General features: G+C 52.1%; 1 protein-coding gene across 1 annotated transcript; it reads left to right on the top strand.

Annotated features, from left to right (window-relative positions):
- Nucleotides 1-259: 259 nt before the first annotated feature.
- LOC127571918 (transmembrane protein 212-like) lies at nucleotides 260-12,758 on the top strand. The gene is made up of 4 exons (XM_052018666.1): nucleotides 260-418; nucleotides 1,810-1,869; nucleotides 6,843-7,210; nucleotides 12,662-12,758. Exons 1-4 carry the CDS (start codon nucleotides 260-262, stop codon nucleotides 12,756-12,758), a joined length of 684 nt encoding a protein of 227 aa, XP_051874626.1.
- Nucleotides 12,759-13,017: the final 259 nt, after the last annotated feature.

The following is a 13,017-nucleotide window of genomic DNA, read 5'->3' as shown; positions in this document are numbered from 1 at the left end:
GTGATCCTCACCCAGTGATAGTTGCCGAAGGTTAGTGATCTGCCAAGACCCGGTTACCCAGTGATGGTTGCCACAGCGGTGAGCTGTCAGGACCTCGTTACCGGTCATAATTTTGCCACTAGGCACTGAGCTGGCTACCTCATGATGGTGGTCATGTGATGGTGAGCTGCCAGGACCAGGTTACCTGGTGATGGTTACCATGGGGCTCTTGCTGTAAACACAGGTTATAATTCACTTCCTTGAAGGGACAGAGGGAGGAATGAAAGGCCGATTTCTCCATGTGGGGAGATCCCTCATTGCTCTCGGGATGATCTGCATCTTCCTGGGGATCATCAGCTTTTTCCCGGTCTTTTCCTACAAGCCCTGGTTTGCAGGCTGGAGTGCGCATATTGCCTGTCCCATCTGGAATGGAGCCCTGGTAGGACAGAGATGTTTCCATCAGCCGTCCCGTCTCCTCGCTGTCTGGGTGGCAACGGTAACCCACATTGTCTCTCAAGCCAGCCCAGGATCCAGGCGTCGATAAGTACAGGCACAATGCAGTGTTGATAAATATAGATGCAGTACAGTGTCAATAAGTACAGACGCAGTACAGCGTCAATAAGTTCAGGTGCAGTAGTGTCAATAAGTACAGATGCAGTACGGTGTCAATACATACAGGCACAATGCGGTGTCAATAAGTTCAGGCGCAATAGTGTCGATAGATACAGACACAGTAGTGTTGTCAAGTACAGACACAATACAGTGTCGATAAGTACAGACTCAGTGCAGCGTCGATAAGTACAGGCAGAGCACAGTGTCGATAAGTACAGGTGCAGTACAGTGTGGTACGGGGCAGTACAGTGTTGAAAAGTACAGCTGTAGTATAGTGTCAATAAGTACAGGCACAACCCTGGAACGATTGGAAAACAGTTAGAATTCCCATGAGTTTTTACTGGGTTAGAGAGCCAGGGTGTCAGGGAACATGGGTTGAATAGAAATGAGCTACCCATTACCCACGCTGTAGGACAGCATAGTGACACAGCAGGTAGAGCTGCTGCCTCACAGCTCCAGAGACCCGGGTTCGATCCTGACCTCCGGCGCTGTCTGCGTGGAGTTTGCACGTTCTCCCTGTGTCCGGGTGGGTTTCCCCCGGGTGCTCCGGTTTTCTCCCACATCCCCGCAGCGAGTTGGTGAGTTAATTGGTCCCTGCTAATTGCCCCCTGTGTGAGAGTGAGGGGTAGAATCTAGGGGGGAGTTGATGGAAATGTGTGGAGAATGTTACAGAGAAAATTAGTCCCTTCCACAGTGAGACCCTCCCTCAGTACCACCCCTCCCACAGTGAGACCCTCCCTCAGTACCACCCCTTCCACAGTGAGACCCTCCCTCAGTACCACCCCTCCCGCAGTGTGACCCTCCCTCAGTACCGCCCCTCCCGCAGTGAGACCCTCCCTCAGTACCACCCCTCCCGCAGTGAGACCCTCCCTCAGTACCACCCCTCCCGCAGTGAGACCCTCCCTCAGTACCGCCCCTCCCGCAGTGAGACCCTCCCTCAGTACCGCCCCTCCCGCAGTGTGACCCTCCCTCAGTACCGCCCCTCCCGCAGTGAGACCCTCCCTCAGTACCGCCCCTCCCGCAGTGAGACCCTCCCTCAGTACCGCCCCTCCCGCAGTGACGTGCTCCCTCAATGCTGCATTGTTACAATAAGACTAATTTGCATCTATGAAACTGTCTGTGACATGGTGGGTGCGGCTGACGAGGAAGGCAGCGGGGGAATGTGGGTGGATGTCCCAGCGAGTTTAAACCTCCTCCCTTTTGCCCTCTCGTCAACAGGCTTTCATCGTGGGAGTGCTGGTGGTGTTGGCTGAGAGAGACTACAGCTCACGATCTCTGGTAATGATGAAAGAAAATCAAATGAGCTTCATCTCTTAATAGGACTTCAACAAAACTTTGAGTAAAATTCTGCCCCCCCCCCCGCCCCCCCCCAGAACCCCCTCGACAGCCCTCTGCCTGGATCTGTGACTGGCCATGTTGGCCAGGGCCTGGAGCAGTCTGACGAGGACCTGCCCAATGATCAGGTCCGTAGACTTGGCGTGGGGTCAGATTCTGAGCAGCAGCCCCTTTAAATACTCTGAGATCGGCTGCAACCTCGCACACTGAGTGTTCACGCAGCACGGCCCTGTTCTGGTCACAGAGGCGACAGGCAGTCCGGGAGTCACATAGAAACATAGAAAAACTACAGCACGATTTTCTTCGGCCCACAAAGCTGTGCCGAACATGTCCCTACCCTAGAAATTACCAGGCTTACCCATAGCTCTCAGTCTGATTACTCAGCTCCATGTACCTATCTAACAGTCTCTTGAAAGACCCTATCGTATCCGCCTCCACCACCGTTGCCGGCAGCCCATTCCACACACTCACCACTCTCTGAGTAAAAAAACTTACCCCTGACATCTCCTCTGTACCTACTCCCCAGCACCTTAAACCTATATCCTCTTGCAGCCACCATTTCGGCCCTGGGGAAAAGCCTCTGACTATCTACCCGATCAATACCTCTCATCATCTTATACACCTCTATCAGGTCCCCTCTCATCTTCTGTCTCTCCAAGGAGAAAAGGCCGAGTTCCCTCAACCTGCTTTCATAAGGCATGCTCCGCATTCCAGGCAGCATCCTTGTAAATCTCCTCTGCACCCTCTCTATGGCTTCCACATCTTTCCTGTAGTGAGGTGACCAGAACTGAGCACAGTACTCCAAGTGGGGTCTGACCAGGGACCAATATAGCTGCAACAACTCTCGGCTCCTAAATTCAATTCCCTGATTGATGAAGGACAATACACCATATGCCTTCTTAACCACAGAGTCAACCTGTGCAGCAGCTTTGAGCGTCCTATGGACATGGACCCCAAGATCCCTCTGATTCTCCACACTGCCAAGAGTCCTACCATTAAGACTATATATTCTGCCATCATATTTGACCTACCAAAATGAACCACTTCACACATCTGGGTTGAACTGCATCTGCCACTTCTCAGCCCAACTTTGCATCCTATCTATATCCCTCTGTAACCTCTGACAGCCCTCCAAACTATCCACAACACCCCCAACCTTCGTGTCATCCGCAAACTTACTAACCCACCCCTCCACTTCCTCATCCAGGTCGTTTATAAAAATCACAAAGAGCAAGGGTCCCAGTACAGATCCCTGAGGTACATCACTGGTCACCGACCTCCACGCAGAATACGACCCCTCAACAACCACCCTTTGCCTTCTGTGGACCAGCCAGTTCTGGATCCACACTGCAATGTCCCCTTGGATCCCATGTCTCCTCACCTTCTCCATAAGCTTTACATGGGGTACCTTATCAAACACCTTGCTGAAATCCATATACACTACATCTACTGCTCTCCCTTCATCGATGCGCTTAGTCACATCCTCAAAAAATTCAATCAGGCTCGTAAGGCAGGACCTGCCCTTGACAAAGCCATGCTGACTATTCCTAATCATATTATACCTCTCCAAATGTTCATAAATCCTGCCTCTCAGGATCTTCTCCATCAGCTTACCAACCACTGGGGTAAGACTCACCGGTCTATAATTTCCTGGACTATCCCTACTCCCCTTCTTGAATAAGGGAACAACATCCGCAACCCTCCAATCTTCCGGAACCTCCCCTGTCTCCATCGATGACGCAATGATCATCGTCAGAGGTTCCGCAATCTCCTCCTTCGCCTCCCACAGCAACCTGGGGTACATCTCATCAGGTCGCAGTGACTTATCTAACTTGAAATAGTTAGATAACTTGAGTCCATGAAAACAAAGCTGAAGTTGGTGGAAACACTCAGCAGGTCAGACAGCATCTGTGGTGAGGGAGACAGAGGGAACATTTCAGTCAAAAATCCTTTGTCAGAACCTGAAAAGTTAGAGAAAACAATCACGTTTTAGAGAGTGTGGGAAAGGTGGAAAGAGGGAGGGAATGCGTGTGATTGGTGGGAGATGGGTTCTTGATAGACTCAGGGGTGAAAGGTGACAGCAGGATAATCAACACAGGGCTGTGCCAGACACTCAGTGCTTCCTCTTTGCCCCAGACCCAGAAGAAATCCATCAGCTCCTTCTGGATCTTGGTGGCAAAGGCAGGGTGTGGGACCAAAGTGAACACTGTGGAGGTCTCCGGTTGGTTCATGACCAGTGCTGGGCCCCTGCAGGAACCGTCCTGTTCCGTGCCCCAGCCGGGCAATGACTTTCCCCTCCAACTCCTGCCAGTTCGCCGGCCAGCCTCCCTCAGCAGGGCTCAGGTAGAGACTCCCAGGTAGAGGAGGTGCGTGGTGCTCCAGGCAAACACTCTCATCTCCTCCAGCACGGATCCTACCCACCACTGGTCTAGCAAGAGTCCGGAATATTTCTCCCAATTGGTCTGATGACTGAAAGGACCCACTGGCACTCACACTCGCAGAGGAGATTTACCAGGACGCTGCCTGGATTGGAGAGCATGTCTTATGAGGATAGGTTGAGTGAGCTAAGGCTTTTCTCTTTGGAGAGAAGGAGGATGAGAGGTGTACAAGATGATAAGAGGCATAGATCGAGGGGACAGACAGAGACTTTTTCCCCAGGGTGACAATGGCTAACACGAGGGGGCATAAGTTTAAGGTGATTGGAGGAAGGTACGGGGGAAGTCAGGGATAAGTGTTTTTTTTACACAGAGAGTAGTGGGTGTGTGGAACGCACTGCCTGCAGAGGTTGTGGGGGCAGATACATTAGGGACACTTAAGAGACTCTTAGATAGACACATGGATGATAGAGAAATGGGGGGCTATGTGGGAGGGAAGGTTTGGATAGATCTTAGAGCTGGATAAAATGTTGGCACAACATGGTGGGCCAAAGGGCCTGTACTGTGCTGTAATGTTCTACATCCTCCACAGGACAATGGGATCTGTGACTGTGAGGAGCACCTTGTTGGCATAAGGCAACAGGACAACCTCCACACCGGTCCGGTGCAGAGCCAAACCCGTCAACCTCTTCGGAAGAAGGAGGGACGGGAATGGTCCATGCAGATGGAATACAGCTCACCAGACAAGGGGCATCCCTGATACACTGATCTCCCCAAGTGGAGGGTTGCCGTCAGCGACCCCTTGACCTTCACCAGGCACTCTGCAGCTGCATACAAAAATCAGGCCACGAAATTCAGCCCAAGTCCAAACGCGTGCAGAGTCCCGAGAAAGGTATTCATGGTTCACCCCGTCGAACTCCATCTCCTGGTCGAGGGAGAGAAAGGCGACCGAGACACCTGCCCTCCAGGAAAGATAGACCAGGTCCCAAATATACATCGAACATAGAACAGTTCAGCACAGGAACAGGCCCTTTGACTCACCATGTTGTGCTGAACTAATTAAACTTGTAATTAAATGCCTAACTAAACCAATCCCTTCTGTCTACACAATGTCCATCTCCATCCATTCTCTGCACATTCATGAGCCTGTCTAACAGCCTCTTAAACGCCTCTATCATATCTGCCTCCACTCCCACCCCTGGCAGCACATTCCAGGCACCCACCACTCTGTAAAATACTTGCCCCACACATCTCCTTTGAACTTACCCCCCTCACCTTAAATGCGTGCCCTCTGGTATTGGACATTTCAATCCTGGGGGAAAAAGGGTACTGGCTGTCTACCCTATCTATGCCTCTCAATCTTATAAACTTCTATCAGGTCTCCCCTCAGCCTCCGCCCCTCCAGAGGAAACAACCCCAATTTGTCCAGCCTCTTCCTTATAGCTCATGCCCTCTAATCCAGGCAGCATCCTAGTGAAACTCTTCTGCACCCTCTCCAAAGTCTCAACATCCTTCCTGTAACAGGGTGATCAGAACTGAATGCAAAACTCCAGATGTGGCCTAACCAGAGTTTTATAAAGCTGCAACATAACTTCCTGACTCAGTGCCTCGACTAAAGGGAAGCATGCCATATGCCTTCTTTACCATCCTATCAACCTGTGCAGCGACTTTCAGGGAGCTATGAAAACATTGTCCTGAATGGACCAGCCCAGGACCGTGTAGGACCAGTCAGGATGGATCATGTGGACCAGAACAGAGCCCAGGCAGGTGGACAGGGACTGGACAAAGACAGTGTAATGCCTGCTGAGGAGGGAGGCCAAGCACCAAATTGGGAGGTCATCCCTCTTGGCAGCAGAACGATGACTGCCTTCATCAGGAGAGGGTCATCTCCCCAGTCACTGGGCTCACCCCCAGGACTGTGTGATGTACAGGAGGCACTCTCTGCAGACAGAGTACCTCCTCAAGGATCCCTCCTCCTCTGAGGTGTGTCACCTCTGCCTTTTTGTGTCAGAGGACCTCGTTGGCAAGTCTCTGCTCCCTCCTCCTGTCCAGTTCCCCAGAGGTGGGCCCAGTTGTTGACTGGTAGTTTCCCCAGTGTCTTGCCTGGGGATAGGGAAGGGGTTCCTCTTACTGAAGTGGCACAATTCTAGACGTTTAGTTTCTCCCACAGGGTCTCTCCCCATCCTGCATCAAACCTCAAACCCCTGGGGCTGTGGTGGGGGGAGGAGAGCCGTGAAGGAGAGGGCTGGAGAGAGGCAGCAACCTCAACCTAGGCCCGCGAGGGCAATTGCCTCCCAGAGTGCGGGGCAAGAGCCAGGGATGGGTTTGGCGTCAGGGAGGGGTCGCGGAGGGGTCGAAGAGTTATGGAGGGGTTGCGGAGGGGTCGGGGAAGGGTTATGACAGGGTTGGGGAGGGGTTAACGGGGGTTATGAAGTAGTCAGGGTGGGGTTATGGAGAGGTCGGGGAGGGGTTCTGGAGGGGTCGGGGAGGTCAGGGACAGTGTGGTCACTCCTTTTGACTGAACTCCATTTCCATTGGCAGCCTGGAGCTGGCCTGACTTTTGCCCTGATGACCCTGGTGACCTCAGCGGTCCAATGCGGCGTGGCACTGGCAGCACTGCTGATTGGCCCGTTCTGCTACTTCTCCTACGGGGGCGTGACCGGACTGGGCTACCTGGGCTACACCATCCGCTTCCCCTACAGATACAGCCTGACCCCCGTCTGCCTGGACCCTCCGCTCCATGAGTTTTACCACCTGGGCCTCCACACCCTCAGCTCCCTCCTGGGCCTGGCCATCTTCTCCCTCGTCCTGGCCCTCTGCCTCAGGCTCGCCATCCGCTTCCACGCGACAGGGACTCTCAGCGTACGTATACCCCCTCCCGAATGCCGGCTACCCCCAGCGGGCAGACGGTAGGAGATCAGGGGGGGCGGGGGGAGAAGACTGATCGGACCAGCAGTGTCCCTGAGTCCTCTCTAGACACTCAGGGACAATGAGCAATGGTGGGCTGCTATGGGAAGTTAGATCGCACAGGATCCGAGGAGAGCTGGCTGATCGGATGCACAATTGGCTGGATGGTGGGAAACAGACGGGTGAGGGTAGAAGGTTGTTTGTCAGACTGGAGGCCAGTGACGTGGTGTTCCCCGGGGCCTGGTGCTGAGCCCATTGCTATTGGTGATCTCTATCAATGATTTGGATAAGAATGTACAAGACATAGAACATTACAGCACAGACCAGGACCTTCGGCCCATAATGTTAGAAACAGAAAACCTACAGCACAATTCAGACCCTTCAGCCCACAAAGCTGTGCCGAACATGTCCCCACCTTAGAAATTACTAGACTTACCCATAGCCCTCTATTTTTCTCAGCTCCATGTACCTATCCAAAAGTCTCTTAAAAGACCCTATCGTATCCGCCTCCACCACCGTTGCCGGCAGCCCATTCCACACACTCACCACTCTCTGAGTAAAAAACTTATCCCTGACGTCCCCCCTATACCTACTCCCCAACACCTTAAACCGGTGTCCTCTTGTGGCAACCATTTCAGCCCTGGGGAAAAGCCTCTGACTATCCACATGATCAATGCCTCTCATCATCTTATACACCTCTATCAGGTCCCCCCTCATCCTCCGTCGCTCCAAGGAGAAAAGGCCGAGTTCCCTCAACCTGCTTTCATAAGGCATGCTCCGCATTCCAGGTAACATCCTTGTAAATCTCCTCTGCACCCTCTCTATGGCTTCCACATCCTTCCCGTAGTGAGGCGACCAGAACTGAGCACAGTACTCCAAGTGGGGTCTGACCAGGGTCCTATATAGCTACAACAATACCTCTCAGCTCCTAAAGTCAATTCCACAATTGATGAAGGACAATACACCATATGCCTTCTTAACCACAGTCAACCTGCGCAGCTGCTTTGAGCCAACATTTTATCCTGCTCTGAGATCTATCTAGCCCTTCCTTCCCACATAGCCCTCCATTTCTCTATCATTCATGTGTCATCTCGCCAAAGCCTCAGTCCCCTCGTCCATTCCGTTCCGTCCTCGTCCCCCCTCCAACACTGGTCCACTCCCAAAATGGCCACTCTGCTTATACCTGCCTTCCCTTTATTTGCTGCCGCTAATGAGCCAATCAGCAGGTAACAATTTGCAAACGGGCCTCGTTTAGACTCCTGCAAGGTGAAACTCACAAGCTCAGGCACAGAGACTCACCTCTTTTCAAAGATCCCACTCCAAATCTCACTCCAACTCCTGGCGCTGCAAGGTAAGTTCATTGGTAAGTTTGCAGATGACACTAGAACAGTGAAGGTGGTTAGCAGGGTTTACAGAGGGATCTTGATCAGCTGGGTAAGTGGGCCGAGGAATGGCAAATGAAGTTTAATTTGGATAAGTGCAAGGTGTTGCATCTTGGGAAGACAAATGAGGGCAGGACTTTCACAGTGAACGGTCTGGCCCTGGGGAGTGTTGTCAATCTGCACTGTACTTTCTCTGTAGCTGTGACACTTTATTCTGCATTCTGTTATTGTTTTCCCTTGTACTACCTCAATGCACTGTGTAATGAATTGATCTGTACGATCGGTATGCAAGACAAGTTTTTCACTGTACCTCAGTACAAGTGATAATAATAAACTAATATCAATTCCACATTGTCGTTCGGTCTGGGTGGGTGAAGCTTGCTGGGGCGAGGGGGAGTGCCCATTAATCGAGGCCCCTTTACTGACTGATCCCATGGACACAGGGCACCAAAGTGCCCACTCCATCAACCCATCCATCCCAGCCATGACCCTTCACCCCTGCCGGATCTCCCCATGCCACTCCCTGACCCTCTGATGCCCAGGTCACCCACCCGTCCCAACTCCCTGAGTGGCTTCCACCCCTCGGTAACCCCCCTCCCTCCGAAAACCCTACTCACCCCGGGACTCCCAGCTTCCTTGGGACCTGTAGTTGGCGATGCAGGTGGTCAGATGCAGGGAACCCGTTCACATCTCGCTCTCCCTCCCCCCAGGGTCAGCGCTGGAGCTGGTAGGACTGCCTCACACTTCCTGGTCTCCGCGTTCCCAATGGACTGAACTGCCGGAGGAGGATCAACACTGTAACCGGGGGCTTCGTCACGGTGGGGCTGGGGGACTGGTATTACTGTGTCACCCCCTCCCCTCCTCTCCCTCTCTCTCCCCCTTCTCTCTCTCTCCCCCCCACCCCTCTCTCCCCTCTCCCCACCTCTCTCCATCTCTCTCCATCTCCATCTCCATCTCTCTCCCTCCCTCCACCTCTCCCTCCGTGCCCCTTGCCGGTCTCCCACTCTGCTCCCAGCTGCACCAGGATTGTGTGTCTGCTGCTGCTTTGCCTCCCCAGGTCCCCGTACGAACCACTCACCCACCAGCCTGTTAACCCTCGGACAGGCGCTCAGCCTATGACAACAACAACTGCTGTTTCTGTAGTGCCCCCTGACCGGGCTCCGTTGGACCACACTGCTCACTGACACAGAGGACACGTGAGCACAGCTGGCAACGGAGGAGGTGGAGAGGTTGAGGGAGGGTCTGGGTCTGGAAGATTGTTGGGAATCGAGCGGTGGGCAATATTGGAGATGTAGAGCTCTGTGCGTCACACCTGAGGAGACAGACGGGAGGGGGAGAGATTTGTCAGTAGGGACGAGAAGTTTAAATCTGAAGGGGTGCTGGTCTGGGATCGTTGGGGGTTACTGAACGCAGGAGAGAGGCCGGTGAACAACACTGGGGGAAGGTTCAGAGACAGGCAACAGTTGGAACCGCTGCCCCACAGCTCCAGAGACCGGGGTTCGATCCCGACCTCCGGTGCTGTCTGTGTGGAGTTTGCATGTTATCCCTGCGTCTGCATGGGTTTCCCCCCACATCCCAAAGACGTGTAGGTCAGTAGGTTAACTGGGTCAATTGTAAGTTGTCCCAAGTGTGTGGATGAGGGGTAGAATCTGGGTGAGAATTTGGGGGAGAAATAAAATGGGATTAGTGTAGGATTAGAGTACATGGGTCAACAAACACTCTGCTGGAGGAACTCAGAAGGCTGAGCAGCATCTTTGGGAGGAAAGGAATTGTCGAACATGGGTGCTTGATGTCAGCACAGATTCAGTGACTCAATGCAACAAGGTTTTGGACAAGCTCAAGGTTTCAGGGGGTGACAGAGGCCTCTTTAGTGATTTGCAATGTGGCAAAGTTCTTCTATTTGAGTTCCAAAGCTTTCTGGGTCGTAGGGGAAGGAATCAGCTAAAGATAATTTTTAAAATAATCACAGCCAAGGGAATGGGCACTGGAAGCTGCAGTACCTGGCTTCTCCAGAGAGGGGCGATGGTGAGTGCAATGTGCCCCCGTGGGTCGGTCTGCCGCCCACAGTCTACTGATAGTATTGCAGCTATAGGGCGTGGGGAACATTCACAGGCTGTTACCAAGGCTTAGAACAGGATCCAAATAAAGGCAGCAATATCGTGGAAAAAAAGACCCCCTGCATCCGTTCAGCACCACAGTCAAGTCCCAGTGAAGTCCTCCAAAAGCCCAGACACCAGCAGCAAACTGAGTTATGTTTAATTTATGTTTTTCTTGTGAATGCTGCTTATCTGATGCTCTGTGCCTGTGATGCTGCTGCAAGTAAGTTTTTCATCGCACCTGTGCACACATGGACTTGTGCACATGGCAGTAAACTAGACTTTGACTTCAAGGTCCTTTCACCTTCTGGATATTCTTATTGAATGGTTCCCTAGCCAGAATCAGACTCAGAATCAGGTTTATTATCACTGACGTATGTCATGAAATTTGTTATTCTGCGGCAGCAGTACAGGGCAAGACATAAAGACATAGAAATTTACTATAAGTTACAGAAGTAAATAATAATGCAAAAGGGGAATAACAAAATAGTGTTCATGGGTTCATGGACTGTTCAGAAATCTGATGGCAGAGGGGAAGAAGCTGTTCCTGAATCGTTGAGTGTGGGTCTTCTGGCTCCTGTACTTCGTCCCTAGTACAATAAGATGGACTCTTGACCTCACAATCTACCTTGTTATGACCTTGCACCTTATTGTCTGCCTGCAATGCACTTTCTCTGTAGTTGTGATACTTTACTCTGCATTCTGTTAGTGTTTTACCCTGTACTACCTCAATGCACTGTGTAATGAATTGATCTGTACGAATGGTATGAAAGACAAGTTTTTCACTGTACCTGTGACCATAATAAACCAATTCCAATTCCATGTGCAAGTGAGTCCACGTGGCTGAGTAATGTTCAGAGTGACCCTCAGTCAATGTCACCGTCACACAGTGGTGCTGTGCATGCACTGGCTGCCCTGTTCCCTCCTGTGCAGCCTTCACAGCACGCTTCGCAGACTGCAGCATACCCTGGGACATCCCGAAGAGGCACAAAGGTACTATAGGAATGCAGGTCCTTTATTCAGAAGCAGGTCCTACTTCTCGTCAAGCCAACACAGAAACACCTGCCTCACCAAAGCTGTCAAATGAAGGGTCTTTGACCCCGAACGTTAACTGCTTCTCCCTCTACAGATGCTGCCTGACCTGCTGTGTGTTTCCAGCACTTTCTATTTCATTTAGACCAAACAGAGACCAACAGAAACTAAAACCCACCCCCTGCACCTACTGCCTTCAAGTTCGGAGATAAAGCAGGCACATCAATGACACATAATGAATTGATCTGTATGAACGGTATGCAAGGCAAGCTTTTCACTGTACCTCAGTACAAGTGATAAATAATAAACCAATGCCTCATGTTCCACTGGGTAGCCTACAACCCGATGGTATGGTCACTGAGTTTCCCAATTCCAGGTATTGTATTCCTTTCCCACTCCCACCAGTGAAGCCCAGAGTCTCTCCCATCCCTACCCCAGTACCTGGATACACTCCCCTCCCCTCCCCACCTCATTGCAACCCTCCCATATCTGGTTCCACCTATCAGCAGCCAGTCCCTACCTTCCCCCTCCCTGCCCACACCTGGCTCCATTTTCTTACCTGATGTTTCCACCAATCATCTACCAGCCTCCCAAACTTCCCCCTCCCCCTCCCCCTCCCCCACCACCTCCCCCCCCTCCCCCTCCCCCACCACCTCCCACACCACCTCCCCCTCCCCCTCCCACACCTCCCCCTCCCCCTCCCCCACCACCTCCACCAGTCCTTCACCTTCCTGCTCGTCAGGTACAAACCCTCGGCCGGGTAAGAAGAGAGGGACCTTTCCCGACTCCGGCAAGGTGTGAACCTGCAGGTGTGGAGATCCACATGCCCGTTGGCCCCTTCCCTGGTGAGATGGACCCTTTCACTGTTTTACAACTGCACCTGTTAACAAACGGCAGAAATCTTTGTTCAATATTTTTCCTGTGTGTTTTCTTTCCCCTGCAGGATCAGTGTCCTGCAGATTGGATCGGTAATTCCCAAGTCTCCAGGGAGTCCCGGAGAGCTGGCATTTCCCTGCTTAAAGCCTCCATCTGACTGCTGACACCAAGCGCTGAACTGCCGTTTCCGAATGTCCAGACCCCGTAAACCCAGTGAAAACAGAACAAGTTTGTGGGGCTTTGGTCAGTGAAAACAGTTCTGTGTACTTGGGTCTCGATTAGAACCATCAGAACAGAGAGACCTTTCAACCTGTAGTCATCAAGAAAGGATAAAAATTGGGCACTGAGTACAGAAGTTGGGAAGTTATGTTGCAGTTATATAGACATTGGTGAGGCCGCACTGTGCACAGTTCTGGTCGCCTT

This window comes from Pristis pectinata, chromosome 6, assembly GCF_009764475.1.
Source record: "Pristis pectinata isolate sPriPec2 chromosome 6, sPriPec2.1.pri, whole genome shotgun sequence".
Lineage (NCBI taxonomy): Eukaryota > Metazoa > Chordata > Chondrichthyes > Rhinopristiformes > Pristidae > Pristis > Pristis pectinata.
The sequence above is the reverse complement of the archived record's forward strand: the minus strand, read 5'-3'. Positions and strand labels throughout refer to the sequence as shown.

Excerpts from the sequence above, each read along its gene's own strand:
- LOC127571918 (XM_052018666.1), top strand. The coding sequence starts at position 260 with ATGAAAGGCCGATTTCTCCATGTGGGGAGATCCCTCATTGCTCTCGGG. Across the intron at positions 419-1,809 it reads CCATCTGGAATGGAGCCCTG|GCTTTCATCGTGGGAGTGCT; the intron begins GTAGGACAGAGA and ends TCTCGTCAACAG. Across the intron at positions 1,870-6,842 it reads ACTACAGCTCACGATCTCTG|CCTGGAGCTGGCCTGACTTT; the intron begins GTAATGATGAAA and ends TTCCATTGGCAG.